Below are 15,662 nucleotides of genomic sequence, written 5' to 3'. Positions count from 1 at the left end.
TTCCTCCTGTAAGTGGTAGCAGGTAGTATTGGTCCTGTCACTGGCTTATTTCACTTACCATTTTGGCCTCAAGCTGCATCCCTGTTGTCACACATGGCAGGATCTCCTTCCTTTTCAGGATTGAATCATATTCCATTGTGTGTGTCTACCCTACTTTCTTCATCCTTTCACTTGGTGACGGACACTTAGGTCGTTGCCAGATGTTGGGTCTTGTGAAAAGTGTTGCAGTGAACTTGGGAGTCCAGATACCTCTTTGAGATCTAATTTCAATTCCTTTGGCTGTATACCCAGAAGTGGGATTGCAGGATCATATGGTAGTTCTATTTTTAATTTTTGGAGGACCTTCCATAGTGTTTTCCATAATGGCTGTAAGAACTAGAAATTCTTTCTAGAACGTCTTTTCCATCCAATCTCTGCAGGTAATTGGCATAGCATCTCGCTGTTTCTTTTCTCTCCCTCATTTTTCTCTCTCTTTTTTTTTTTTGTCTTAAAGGGTTACTTCCAGAATGTCTCATCTCATAAACATGTTATCGTTTCTTCTTTTTTTAAAAGATTTTATTTATTTGAGAGAGAGAGCAGGGGGAGGGGCAGAAGGAGAGGGATAAGCAGACTCTGTGCTGAGTGTTGAGCTCAAGGCAGGGCTTGATCTCACAACCTTAAGATCACAACCTGAGCTGAAATCAAGAGTCAGAAGTTTCACCCACAGAGCCAGCTGGGCACCCCTAAACATGTTATCATTTCTTAAGGGATGTCTTTATGTAATGTGGTTAAACTGCCATACTCGAGGAGAAAAGCAAGGCCAGGACTCAGAATGTAGTTTATTAGCTGCTATTTCCTCTGAGGCAGGGTGGAGAATTGTCAGTGTCCAGAGCAAGCCTTGCCCTTTAGCCTTCGTCTTTGGGTTCTCTACCCTTTTTCCATGATTCCTTCTTGCCCAGACTCTCAGATTTTTTTAGGTAGACAGAAATGTCCTGGGCCTTTCCTCATTAGCTCTTAACCTTATTGCCCACAAACTGAACATCACATGGCTGGAACCTGATCCTGAACTCGTTGACTGGATTGCCAGGGGTTTTTAGGAGAGGCACTTATGTTTATCATAGTTAAAAATGAAGTATCTGGCCTTTGGCAGGTACAGGAAAGAGAATCTTCATCTTTCTGCTTCTGAGAGAAAGGGCTCCTGGACTGGGCATGGGTGAGTAAGTGAATCCTTACTGCCCTCGCCTGGTGGAAAGTGGCCACTGATAGGAAGAGGCAGATGGAAACTAAGTTCAGGCCAACCCAGATTATTTAAAGGTCAAGACCTTTACCCACACAGGTCCTGAAAGTTATTGACTTTCCTGACCAATGGGAAAGACAGTGTGATGAGACTACCTACACCTGTAGTTTTAATGTTCCCCCAAATACCTTGTTTTACAAATGTGTGAAAATCCTCACCCGCCCTACCGTGAGCTGGTTTAAGTGGATGGTTGTTGAAAGAGACGATGGACATCTTTGAAAGTTTCCAGTTATTATCTGCCTTTTTAAAATTAGGGGATGCTGGGGTGTCTGGGTGGCTCAGTCGTTAAGTGTCTGCCTTCAGCTCAGGGCGTGATCGCCCGGGGTCCTGGGATCGAGCCCCGCATCGGGCTCCCTGATCCGCTGGGAGCCTGCTTCTTCCTCTCTCACGCCTCCTGCTTGTGTTCCTTCTCTTGCTGGCTCTCTCTCTCTGTCAAATAAATAAAATCTTTTAAAATAATAAAATAAAATAAAATTAGAGGATGCTGGGTTTAAAATGTCTCATTGAAGATCCCATGAGGGAATTAAAACAATAATTTCTCTGTAGGTAATTTGATGAATGTTACTAGTTTTTAAAAACAGTGATTTGGATTATTTGGAAATTCCCTAAGTAGGCATCTTTAATAACTGTGTTATGAAAATAAAAATATTTGGGAACGATTGAAATAGAACACTAATGGAACATAAACATTATCACAAGAACGATCATTTCTTTCTCCTTCAGCATTTGGAATTTATTCATTTCTTATTAAAGTTGAAATTTTGAAGATTACTTCAAAAGTAACCTTAAAGACAAATGCTGAAACACAATGATTTTCAAAACCATCTGATGAATAGTTCTCCCCAGATGTGTAAGAAGTTAAAGAAAATGATTTTTTAACAACAGTCATATTTAAGCAGCTAAGAGAAAAATAGTATGACCTAAGAACCTTGAATTACATTGTTCAAGAGTTGTGCACACTTAAGACAATTTTGTTTAAGATTTTATTTTTAAGTAATCTCTACACCCAGCTTGGGGCTCGAACTCACAGCCCTGAGACCAAACTTTGCAGGCTCCACCAACTGAGTCAGCCAGGCACTCCAAAACTACTTCATTATGTGAAGGAGAAATTGCAATCAGTCCCCAATTCAAAATGCCATTTCTTCCTGAGAAGAAGAGATGATCGTAGCCAGGTAATTCAGTAGCAAGTTTTAAAGTTGGTCAGACTCACTCATGCACCAAACAGAAGCCCACATGTTGACCATCTACCTGCAGCTCTGCCCATCCCGGGCTTTCTCGGCTACTGTGGGGCAGTTCAGCGCTCCCAGCAAAAGCCAGCCCTCCCCTTGTGCAGTAATCCCTATCTCCTGTCTTGACTAATCCAGAACCTTGTTCAAGCGATTCTCCTTTTCTTCTCCACCATGTTGGATCTCCCCCACCATCAGCATAGAAGCCTGCTGCTAGCTCCCCATCTTATGAGAGCTCCCTACTGATTCTACTTCCTCCAGCTCCCACTCACACATCTCTCCATTCTTTCTGCAGCAAAACTTGAAAAAATTGTATAAATTCCCTGTCTCCAGTTTTTCTCCTCTCATTTTCCTTTGGAAGCCGATCGATCTTTTACCCTCCCCATTCCACCGAAACTGTTGGCCAAAGTTGACCAGTAATCACCATGTGGCACACCCAAAGGTCAATTCTCATTGTGAAGCTTATTAGACCCCAAGCATCATGGGACCCAGGGAAACACGGACGCAACTTCCCTCCCTGCTCCTTCTCAGCCTCCTTTGTGGGTGGGTCTCCCTCATCCCCCAGGCTCCTTTGACATCTCTTTTCTATACACAAGGGTTTCCCCAGTAATCCCCATCTCGTGACTTTAATTTCCTTCTGTAAACTGACAACCCCCAAATTTGTATCTCTGGCCTGGACTCTCCTGTGAATTCCAGACTCTGTGTATCCAACTGCCTGCTTCCCCATCATCGCCAGGATTTCTAATAGACATCTCAAAACAGAATTCCTAACCTTCTCCCCTCAAAAATCATGCCATTCCCCCCCCCCCCAAAAAAGTATGTTATGTCCTAACTCCTGGAAAGGGTGAAAGTGACCTTATTTGGAAAAAGGGTGTTTGCAGATATGATTAAGGATCTGAAGCTGAGTTCATCCTAGATTATTTGGGTGAGTCCTAAAACCCAAGAAAAATCTCTCCACGTGCCTGACCTCTCACTACCCCCACTCCCATCCTGTTGAGCACCACTGATCTCTGGTATTTTGTGACGAAGATGGGCTAGGGAGGAAAGAAACCAAAAAATCACACACACATACGCACGCACACACTCCACTCATTTCCATTCCTTTAGACCTGAGGTGTAATTTCAGAATCTGCCATGGTCTTCTCACATGAAAATAATTTAAGAAAAACAGGATAAAGGAACTCTATTTCTAAGAGCACAAGTATAATTAAGCTATGTGCTGTAGTTCTAAGACAAGCTTTCTATAAATCATTTCACACAGAGAGACACAAGCGTATTTTCTCCAAGCCTGTTTCTGATATCAGCCATAATTAACACTAGTCTGAGGAACTGACAGTGTGTGCGGTGCAGAGATTTGTAATCTTTCAGCACGAACTTGAAACTCAAAGAGACATATGTATCAATCCAGCAGAAGATGAAAAGATAAAATTATCGCTTATGAAATTGTTTGGGTTGAGAAATGTCAAGAGGACTGGGGTAAATTATCTAGCATGAAATGAGGAAAACTCAACCAACAAACCTTCGCACACTTCTTGAGCACCTCACTTGTGCAGGGCTGTGTGCACAGTACAGTGGAAAATAGGGGACAGCAACCCTTCTTGTGAGCAAAGCTTTCACAACCTCGTTGGGGAGAAAGGCAGCAAGAACCTAGCAAGGGCGGGCAAGCCGCAGGAGGAATTTCTCTACAGGGAGTGTGTGCGGCCAGAGGAGAGGGAGAGAGGCTGCAAAGAGACACTGCTGGGGGAAAGTGGGGTTTCGGTCGTGATGCCAAATTGCCCAAGAATGGGCAAATGGGCAAATTTCAGACTTCCATGGCCCCTTTGTGTATATTCCATCTTGGCATTTGTCATTTTCATATATATATTTATTATATTTATTGTAATGAATATATATGTTTAGGGGCACCTGGGTGGCTCAGTCAGTTAAGCGTCTGCGTTCAACTCAGGTCATGATCCTGGGGTTCTGAGATCCAGCCCCACATTGGGCTCCCTGCTCAGCGGGAAGCCTGCTTCTCCCTCTCCCTCTGCTCCTACCCCCTGCTTGTGCTTACTCTCTCTCTCAAATAAATAAAATCCGGGAAAGATACCTGAGAGGATGTGTCATGTCCAGAATTGCCCTGCTGCTGTTTGATGATTCAAATATTTGGGGATTGGATGTTTCTCTAAACTACTGCCTCCAAACTGCTAGCTTTCCTGGTACGAGGTACAGGGAAGCAAATTATGCCAGTCTGCCAGCAGCCCCAGGGTACAGGGTTTGGCAGCAGGAGCTTGTGAGATCTTCCTCTCTGCTGGCCCCACTCCACAGGGCCACGTAAGCAATTCTTGTGACTAGATTTAAAAAGTGTACTGTTTGGGGCGCCTGGATGGTTCAGTCAGTTAAGCATCTGCCTTCGGCTCAGGGCATGATCCCAGGGTCCTGGGATTGAGTCCCACATCAGGCTCCTTGCTCATCCGGGAGCCTGCTTGGCCTTTGGCCTACCGCTCCCCCTGCTTGTGCTCTCTCATTCTGTCTCTGACAAATAAATAAATAAAATCTATGAAAAAATATAAATAATAAAAATAAAAAGTAGTGTTTGAGCCACCATTTGTGTCCTCGAACAGAAATGAACACTGGCAGACAGCTCTGGAGGGCTGTATAAATAGCTACTTGTATTCCTATTTCTTTTAAGTTTTTATTATTCATTTGTCAGAGAGAGAGAGGGAGAGAGGGAGAGGGAGAGGGAGGGAGAGAGAGAGCACAAGCAGGGGTAGTGGCAGACAGAGGGAGCAGCAGACTCCCCGCTGAGCGCAGACCAGACTCAGGGCTCCATGTCATGACCCTGAGATCAGAAGCTGAGCCAAACTCTTAGACGCCCAACCGCCTGAGCCACACAGGTGTCCCTATGCCGATTTTTTAGACACTCCACCTCTCATTTGCTATTTCTCTTAGTTTTGCTCACCTCAATTATTTTACACTCTGGAAGTTCTCTTGTACTATACAATGTGCCATGGAAATGCCATGGTTAGAGTCAAGGCACTCTGATCACCTGAAATCATCTGATCGTCTGGGGACGTTCCCCACCTGCCACTTGACAGCGTCACAATGTCTGAAATTTATTTATGAGAGCGGCTCTCACCAACAAACCACCACAGGAATGTTTATGTGTATGCATGTATGTATGCATGTCTGTGTGCATACGTTCTACACAGAGAGAAAGTGGATGTGGTAAAATATCAGCGACTCAACATTTCTAGAGGTATCCATTGTACTCTTTCGGTAATTTTTGTTTAAACTTGTTCAAAATAATAAGTTGGGGAACAGAAATGTCACCTGGATTTTAAGCACCCCACAAACTTACTGTAAGTGGATTTACTAGACCAATCTGACTCGGTAAGGTGGATGATGGCTATTTAGTTTTACAGCTTTCAATATTTTTAAAATGTATTCATCTGTTTGAGAGCGAGCGAGAAGGAGATAGAGAGCTCTCGTGCACCTATGCAGGAGAGTGAGGGGAGGGGCAGAGGGAGAGAATCCAAACAGACACCCCGCCAAGTGCTGAGCCAAATGTGGGACTTGATCCCATGACCCTGAGATCACAACCTGAACGGAAACCAAGAGTCCGATGCCCAACCGATGGAGCCACCCAGGCGCCCCTTTATTTCTAACTTTTAAAAATGTCCAGGTTAATGGTCTTATTCTAATACTTGAGAAATCCTTTATAGATGCATCTGCTTCCTTTGTGTTACTTCTTAATGAGCTAGAAATAGAATATAGCTTTTTACTTAAAACCTAAAAACAGGACTTCATGGATGGACCTAGAGGGTATCCTGCTAAGTCAGAGAAAGCCATACCGTATGATTTCACTTGTACGTGTAATCTATTTTTTTATATGTGGAATCTAAAAAACAAACAAAAAGCAGAAACAGACTCATAAATAGAGAGAAATGACAGTTGCTAGAGGGGAGACTGGTTGGGGGATGGGCAAAGTGGGTGAAGGGGAGTGGGAGGTACAAGCAACCAGGGAAGGAAAAGGTAAGATACAGGGAGGACCGGCACAGCAGAGGGCAGATAGTCATTATTGTAATAGTGGTGACACATGGTAGCTATACATGCAGGGAGCACAGCATGAGCACAGTAGGTTCGACTACTAAAATTTTCTTCATTATTCAAAATGGACCAAAGCAGGGCCATATTCTAGAAACCACTTGTTTACAATTCTCCTCTAACAACTAGGCAAAATACAAGACTTGATAATTAACTTACCATTTCATAGGTCTTCGTAAACTTCTAGGTGCTGCTTGTGCTTATGTTCTTGAAATACAGAGTACAAAATACGTTGGCTATTCCGCAAATAGATCACTAGCATGGTGAATTTTCTTCCCTTCCACAAAGATTTGTCAGGCTTCATTATATGCCGTCCTCCCCAGCTTGAAACGCCCTCCACAGGTAATAGGACTGGGAAGGACAATCAGAAACCACTGGAAACACCCACTGTGTATCCAGAGTCGGAGATCAAATATCAAAGAACTTAAAAATAGGAAACACAGGAAACCCAACAGAGGACACATCCGAGAGCTACTCACCCGATGTCCGCTGACCTACCCAAAGCCACTGGCAGGCTTGGATTCCACAACTCTGGAGCAAGTCTAGACATCACGAGCACCTTGTCTCACTGATGGTCTCACTTGATGAAGGCCAAGTGAGACCATGGTTCACTTGGTTGGGCCATGTTTAGGTTCAAGACACGGAGACTCAACCAGAGGCAAAATGCTGCCCATGCTCCACTTTTAAGAATTGTTTTTTGACTCTGTTGGTTTTCCTTGTGCACCCTGGTAGGTTCAAAAATTGCATTGCTCATATGCAGACTTTTAATGAGAAAAGGTACAAATTACTGTTGAAAGTAAATTTTATTATCTATGCCACCAATACCTCATCTAGAGAAAAAGGGCACTCTGACCATGGGAAAGGAGAAGCTCAAGGAGGTAGGTAGAGAGAAATCTAGATCTCTAGGTACACACACATGCACACAAGACTGTTAAGTATCTTGAAACATCTTTATCTATGCAGCTTTATTACTTCTGAAAATAAAAGTATAGTAGTAGTAATATCGTATAGCTATTCTGGTCTCTGTCTATACAATAAGACTGTGAAACTTAGAATTCAGATTTAACTCTTTTAAAGGCAATGCTAAATTCAGACTGAAACTGCTGGCTCAAACATCTAAAATCAGAACAACTTGAACACTCATGTTCATTCATCATAAGGCATGCAGAACGTGGGAGCCCACAGTGTACTAAGTTATTTAAAAAATATTTGGGCAAAAAGTACATACTGTTTACACAATATTTCAGTTTCTCTTCCTGGAAAGAATTACTGGACAGTCAGTATTTCCACCCAGCCTGTGCAAATAACAAGCTAAGCTTTGAAAGTCCCTGGCTCATCACTGCTGTGGCCCGAAGGATCACGGACCTCACCGGGGCCCAGCCTTTTCAGGCTGTATGTAAAAATCTGGTGCATTTTAACAAGCTATATTTTTGGATGCAACTACATCATAGGATTTAAAGAAAATAAATCACTCTACCAAGATCAATGTGAAATTTGAAAGTGCTACCAGGAAGCCAAGTAATTATTAAGTACTCACCAAATTTTAAGACATCCTACACAGATTTTGCTAAGAAGTCAAATATGCGGTCACTTGATTCTTCAAGGAACTTTCAAAATGCGTGGGTTTTGTGTGTGCGTGTGTTGCTGGGCCCATATGTCAATCAACAGAATGGTCAATTTTTGAAAGAACAATTCCAGAAGTGCACTGTGAGAGCAACTCCATTGTCCTTCCGTCCTTCACCTCTCCTGACTCTTGGCACCGTCCTTACATCTGTGGTCCTAACTTCAGTGCACCCGGCCACGTGGGGTGCGCGTTAAAGACAGATTCCCTAGACCACCAGAACTTGGACTCTATGCAGGACCCGAGAATGTGCCTGTGACAAGCACCGCCCCCCCAACAAGGTGATCCTAATGCAGGTGATCTGGAATGCTCTCTGGGGAACCCCGCTTTAAAGATCCGTTCTTCCCCCTCGGGATCACATGAATTACCCAGACCTCTGTGTACCCACCATTTTATAAATACGAATCTTCACCAAGATGGTTTCCTCGGGTGCATAATACACTTAGCTCTGTTCTTCTCAGCAGGCCTGCCACCGAGGAAATCACCAGCATTCAAGACACGATCAATGTTAAAAGAATTCAGAGTTAGTCATCACTAGTGGGGGGGGGGGGAAGCCCAACAGTACGTTCACCTTACTCAGAGGTTTCCAACACATTTTATTTTGTAGACCACTGGTCTGTAGCTTTTGAGGACCAACATCTGTATACATCCCTAGAAAATGTCCAACGAATGTCAGTTCCGAAGCAGCCTTTTGGGTTCCGCACGCCGTACTTATGGCTTGAGTTCCAGCTACACTTGCAAAAAGGCTGCCCTCTAGTTCCTGATGGAGGGCGCATCCAAAGGAAAGCCTCTTTGGGGGCGTCCTCTCCGGAGGGATGGCTTCCTTTGGCAAGAAGAGGATCTGTCGGCACGGCTTTGGGGCCCGTAAGCAGGAGGCATCAGAGACTCGCAGGGCCGGCTGCTACTTCTCTCAGGCGGACACTCGAGGAGTCAGCGAGCTGGTGCTTAATGACCGCGATCCCTCCTTATGGTTTAGTGGGTTAAAATAGAAGGAAGCCTCTGTTTTTAAGTAACACAGATAAACACCTTTTTAGATCACCTATTGGTTCTATGACTACAAAATTTAATTCAAGAAAATATAGGTCCCATGAAAGACTTAAAAGTTTTATAAAACTAAAATCTAATTTTTCCCAATAAATTGTACTTTTAGCCAAAACCCTCCCAACGCTTCTAAGATGATACTAAAGGGGGCATCTGATTATACAAGAGCAATAAAAAAAATTAAATATTTATTTGAACAACGAGTTTCAGTTCGAGCTGCGACGTTGGCAATGCAGATTTTTAACACAGATCACAAAAAGCGTGCACAAAAAATCCTGGCGCCAAGGACAAAATAATGCTAAGAATTCGGCTAAAGAACTGCTGAGTTTAGGAAAACAACAGGCCTGAAATCACTATACGAAATATAAAATGTAGTAACCACTACCATCCACAGAACAGTCTTTATTATTGATTATATTTCAAAATTATTTGTGTAGTTCATTGTAGATTGAGTTGTAAATGAGTATTATACATGAACCCCCTTCCGGAAGGCCAATTCCTTGTTGCACTAGAGAAAATCTAATTACATTGCAAAAAGGATCCTTGCTTGCTGTCCATAAAGAAAACAGTTAATGATATTACTGTAAATATTAGGAAGGCTACAAAAAAAGAAAGTTAATTTCTTTTTTTGTCTTCAAAGTGCTTTCCATACAGAGTTAAGCACTTGCCTTGGTGAACTCAATGAACTACTGGGGAAATGTCCTGGGTCAAAAGAGATACTCTTGAATGAGAAGACTGGGCTTTACAAAGCAAGGACTGGAAGGAACCATGCAACCCTCTCGCTCCTGGGATACCACTGTGTCACTTACCAATTCCATCTTTCCAGAATACCATCCAAGACACTTACAAAAGACCAGACTGATAATGATAAATACGCACAAAATGAAAAGACACCAACTGCTATCTGACACCACAACGGGTATGTCTGTGCTACGGGAAAGCACCTTTAAAAAGAGCCTATGCGGCAAGAGATAAGTGTCTAAAGATTCAAAATGAATCAACAGTATTGGATAACAATATAATTCTCAACTCAGAAGCTGCCTCCAGATTAGGTGCATCTTCAGTTAATGTAACAGGAAAAAAAGGCAATGGATTTTATTTTATTAATTGCATCCACTCACAAATCGACCTAAGGTCACCAGATGTGTAGACACAATGAGATTTTTGTGGTCGTTTAGAGTCTTTAATTGAAATGATGAAAAAGGAAATAGATCTATTTAAAAACAAAACCAAATTGCTACTTGGGTTGAGATTAAGAGGTGGCCCCCGGGGTGGGGTTCACGTTCTGAGTGGCCACCTGCGGTGCGACTTCGATGATCCGGGGCTTGTCTATGATTCTGGCTGTGCGGTTGCCCTTCTCCACGATCCCAATAATCCATGCCTGGTGGCCTTCCCCGTATTTGGGAGACTTGATCTCTGCACAGAACCGGGCGGCTTGCTCTCGTGGTAAACAGATTAGGAGGCCTCCTGGCAAAGGGAAAAAGAGAGAGAAAGGATCATCGTCCACTGGGATGCCCTGCTGGTAGTTTCTCGGCCACTGGCTTTCCAGGGCACGTCTGCCCAGACGGCTGTCTGGCCACCAACCCGTTTCTGTCTCTAAGTGAGCCGCCCTTTCCAGGCAACTGACTTCCCGCAGACGACAAGGCAGAGCAACGCGTGGGTTCTCGGTGCACGACGAACCTTCAACTGTGAAAATGACCTGTGTGAATCACCGAACACCATGCAGGGAGAGGTCTGAGGGCTCAATCACATATGCCATGGCTACTTTCTTCTTCCCGCACGGAGAGAAGTATTTAAAACCAAAAGAGAACTTTTCCTTTTTGACTTGATTTTCTACGTGGATTCCTCCTTTTATAAAAAAAGACTTTCTGTATTTTTTCCCTTTAACTTAAAAGTTAAGATCATGAAGAGGTGTATGCCTCAAAGTACTGAGATCCTGTCATCTTCGAAACAGAAAAAGCATAAATATGTTATGAAAGGCTTCATCATGATGTTGGGAGCTGGGACAGAAAATTTTATGTATTTGTAAGTGGAAATGATACAATCAGGAAAAAATATCTATCTATACTTTTAACAAAGAGTAAAAACTTCTCATTTTTGAGTAAAGGAAACAGATGGAACTTGATGGAACACTTATTCCAGGTCCACCAGGTGGCAGACACTGTTCTAGGCCAAAGCGGCACCAAGAGTTCAGTCACCCGCTTGTAACTTTCTTACTAGAAAATGGATTTCGGTTTGTTGTTTTTTTAAGGATAGGAAATTGAAGGGTCCTCTACAGAGGTCTTGGGAAGCCTAGGGAAGAACCACAGGCCCTTCTGTAGAGCTGGCAAGTGGGCAGGGCTTTGCGGTCCTCACCTCCGGCTGCACCCTCAGAAGCCCACTGAGGCACTGCTACAATTCCTGCACCCAGGCCCACCCCAGACTGCTGCAGTCAGGTTTCCTGGGGGGTCAGGTGGAGGCATCAGTATTTTTACTTATTTTTATTTTTAAAGATTTTCTTTCTTTCTTTGAGAGAGAGAGAATGGGAGAACGAGAACATGAGAGGGGGGAGGGTCAGAGGGAGAAGCAGACTCCCTGCTGAGCATGGAGCCCCATGCAGGACTCAATCCTGGGAATCCAGGATCATGACCTGAGCCGAAGGCAGTTGCTTAACCAACTGAGGCACCCAGGTGCCCTGCACTGGTATTTTTAAATCCCCAGATGATTTCACTCTTTTGTACGGGTAGGGAAATTACGAAGTTAGAAAGAAAAGAGAAATAAGAAAAACTGGAAAGAACGGGACTATACCCAGGGTGAAACACAAGAGTGCAGGTAAGGGGCACTGTGGAGACATCTCATTCTTAAAATACCAATTTTGGACATTTTCTTCAAGGAAAACATATAGCATGTTCAATGTAACCTACAGGGATCACAGTTCATTCAAATGGTAAGTTTCCCATGAAAGTCGAGGAAGGACTCATTTTCCCATATTCTCCCTCCTGTCCTATCACCAAACAGAAACACTGCATTTCACGCCAATGGATCACACACAGACGGGCAGGAGATGGATGACCTGTCGCACCCGGGGGAGCTGAGGACATTCATGCTAAGAAGGCCAAGGTTATATGCCAGCACTGACCTCACACACAGTGGGGTTGTGCTCATGTACTTGGCTTCTTCCTTGTCAGGGGACTTTCCGTTAGCCTCGCTAGTTTAATCCTCAGATCTGGGCCCAGGATCCTTGTACCTGATGTCTCCGGGCAGGTCCCATGCATGAGGCCAAACATGTTTCCACAGGCCTTGCTCACAGCAGCCATCTTGGCCAGGACAGGAAGGTTGTGGATCACGAAGGACACCTCGTTCCTCTGCTGCTTAGCCAGGTTCTGTGCGTGACCCAAAATTCCAAAGCCCGTGATGTCCGTGGCGGCGTGGGCATTGAATGTGTGCATGAGCCCCGCAGCTAAGAGAACACAAAGGAGCCATTTATTATCTGGTGACATAAATGAAGATGGAGAAAAAAGCCACCTTTCCTCAACTCAAAATTTTAAATACTCTTGGATCTCAAAATTCCTAATTTGTCAGGGAGGTGGCACATTGGACTAATGAAAATGTAATTTTAAAAAACAACAACAACAACAACAACAACAACAAAAACCCACACATACAAAACAACAAAAACCAGAATGAATTTTTGAAAGCCGATTTTTTTAAAGGTTTTATTTATTTGAGATAGAGTGAGAGTGAGAGAGACTGAAAGAGAGAACACGAGCATGGGGAGAGGGAGAGGGAGAAGTAGGCTCCCCACTGAGCAGGGAGCCTGATAAGGGGCTCGATCCCAGGACCCTGAGATCATGACCTGAGCCAAAGGCAGACGCTTAATGCACTGAGCCACACACATGCCCCTGAAAGCATTATTTCTTATTCTTCTTGAACCATTTAAAACTATCAATAGCTTCAATCAACAGTAATTTTCCAGCAAACTAAAAAAAAAAAAAAAAAAAAAAAAATCTGTCCAGAAGAATCAGATCTAAACCGTCCTAAAATCAAAGAACAAGAATTTTTAAGACAGACCTAAATTTAAAGCACTCTTACTACAAGTGATTACCTAAAAGGTTAATTTTCTAATTGAAAAAATAGTTCTCAACATAGTATTAGGTTTAAAGAAAACTGAGCAGGAAGTACAGGAGGTCCCGTATAGTCCCCTCGCCCCTTCTAGCATTAGTGCGCTCCCTTTGTTACAAGTGATGAGCCATTACTGATGCATTATTCTTAAGTCAAGTTCATAATTTACACAGGCGCTCACTCTTGATGTTGTACAGTCTCTGGGCGTTGACAAATGTATGACAAGTATCCATCGTTAGAGCATCCTACAGACTATTTGTCTATTTATGCCCTAAAAATCCTGTGCTCCACCTTATTCATCCCACCCCTCTCCCCAACTCCTGGCAACCACTGATCTCTTGACTGCCTCCATGGTATTGCCTTTTCCAGAACATCAGAATTGGAATCGTAGAGTATTTGCTCTTTTCAGATTGGCTTCTTCCACTCAGAAATACGCTTGTAAGTTACCTCCATGTCTTTAATGGCTTGATAGCTCATTTCTTTTTAGAACTGAGTAATGTTCCATTGTCTGGACGGACCAGTTTACATATCCATTCACCTACTGAAGGACTTCTTGGCTGCTTCCGAGTCTTGGCAAATATGAATAAAGCTGCGACAAACATCCGTGTGCAGGTTTTTGGGTGGATAGAAGTTTCAGTTTGGTTTGGTAAATATCAAGGGGCACGACTCTTGGATCATATTAGTATATCGTATTACTGTGTGTGTTATAAGGACTTTGTCCCCGTCTGTGGCTGGTCTCTTCAATCTCAGTGTCTTTCATGGAGCAGAAGTTTCTTATAAAGCCCGAATTGTCAATTTTTTCTTTAATGGATCGTGCTTTCGGTGCTGTATCTACACAGTCATCACCAAGGTCCCCTACATTTTCTCCTAGGTGCCTTGTAGGAATTCAACATTTAGGTTTATGATCCATTTTGAGTTAATTTTTATGAGACATGTTAAGGTCTGTGTCTGGATGTGAACTGCCTGTGAACGTCCAGTGTTCCTGAGCTATCTGTTGAAAGGACGATCCTTTCTCCATTGAACTGTCTTTCCTCCTTTGTCAAAGATCAAACTATATTTATGTGGGTCCATTTCTGGACTGTGTACTCTGTTCCACTGGTGTTCAACGTCACACTGTGGCGATGACTATCGCTTACGCTGTCTTGAAACCGGGTGGTGTCAGTCCTCCAGCTGCTCTTCTTCAACACTGTGTTGGCTGTTCTGGGTCTTTTGCTTCTGCATATAAACTCAATCAGTATGTCAATATTCACAAAATAACTGGCTAGGATTCTGAGTGGGACTGCACTGCATCCATACATCAAGTTGGGAAGAAGTGACATCTTGACAACATTGAGTCTTTCTATCCCTGTACCTGGAATACTTCTCCTTTACATCTTTGACTTCTGTCATCAGTTTTATAGTTCTCCTCATATGGAGCATGCATATACTTTGTTAGATTCATACTGAAGTATTTCATTTTGGGGGGAGTAACTGAAAGCCTAATTTTTAAAAAATTAAATACCTCTTTCTAATGAAATGAAATACACCCTATGTTTACAGGAGTACCCTGGAGAGAATGTGTATTTTTTGGTAAATTTTCTTTTTGTAGACCAACATCTCTTACTTAAGTGCATTCTCAACCCAGAGGTGGACAGAAGAATCGACATTTCTGGTCCACTATGGTGGTTAAGCAACCAGACATCCCATTCTATTAACACATCTGCCCCCAGGACAGTGGGGGGCAGCCGATAACATTTAATAGAAGCCAAGACCTGCACTTCAGAAGCTCTTTCCAGTGCCATCTTGGGTGAGCTTAGAGGACCAGAAGATACAAGAGGACACACTGAATCCTGGTCAGTAATAGGGACTCCATTTTTAGGTATCGATCACCACTTTGTCCCTTCATAGGGAATTACTGTCACTAATTTTCCTACGGAAATGTTAATGAAACGCAGAGCAGAGAAGAGTAGTCCACTACAACCAACTCCGGTGTGCCCAACAAAACCCAGCTTCAACCACTACACCCTCCCACCAGGGTCTCTTCTACTCCAGTCTACTTGTTGGCGGATGGGGTGGGGTGGATCACTTCAAAGCAAACCCTAGTCCCACTACTTCACCTGTAAATATTCTGATATGTAACTCTTAAAGATAAAAATAACTTGTTAACCACAATACCACTATCATTCTAATACAATTAATATTGTATATAACATCTCTCTTAAACCTCTGAATTTTTAAGTTTCCCCTTTTTCTCCTCCATGCCCTTTGTCTGCTGTTCACGCAGAGTCGCCGGCTCTGTAGAAGTTCCTGCATTCTGGATCTGGCTGTCTTCCCT

General features: G+C 43.2%; 1 protein-coding gene across 7 annotated transcripts in view; it reads right to left on the bottom strand.

The window, feature by feature from the left end:
- Positions 1-8,782: 8,782 nt before the first annotated feature.
- The window catches only part of SEPHS1 (selenophosphate synthetase 1), a 29,940-nt gene continuing 23,060 nt past the window's right edge, over positions 8,783-15,662 (bottom strand). For 4 of the 7 annotated variants that reach the window (XM_045788397.2, XM_045788393.2, XM_045788390.2 and 1 more), the window contains 3 exons: positions 12,474-12,686; positions 10,545-10,714; positions 8,783-9,170 (listed from right to left, as the gene is read on the bottom strand). In XM_045788397.2, the coding sequence (XP_045644353.1) occupies positions 9,117-9,170; positions 10,545-10,714; positions 12,474-12,686 (437 nt within the window). In that variant the 3' untranslated portion in view covers positions 8,783-9,116. Of the gene's footprint in view, positions 10,715-12,365; positions 12,687-15,662 lie in introns of all 7 variants that reach the window. The other 3 variants (XM_045788410.2, XM_045788408.2, XM_045788412.2) reach the window with 3 other exon arrangements.

Source organism: Ursus americanus, chromosome 31 (assembly GCF_024610735.1).
Source record: "Ursus americanus isolate L20-20 chromosome 31, mUrsAme1.1.p, whole genome shotgun sequence".
NCBI classification, from domain to species: Eukaryota; Metazoa; Chordata; class Mammalia; order Carnivora; family Ursidae; genus Ursus; species Ursus americanus.
The sequence above is the reverse complement of the archived record's forward strand: the minus strand, read 5'-3'. Positions and strand labels throughout refer to the sequence as shown.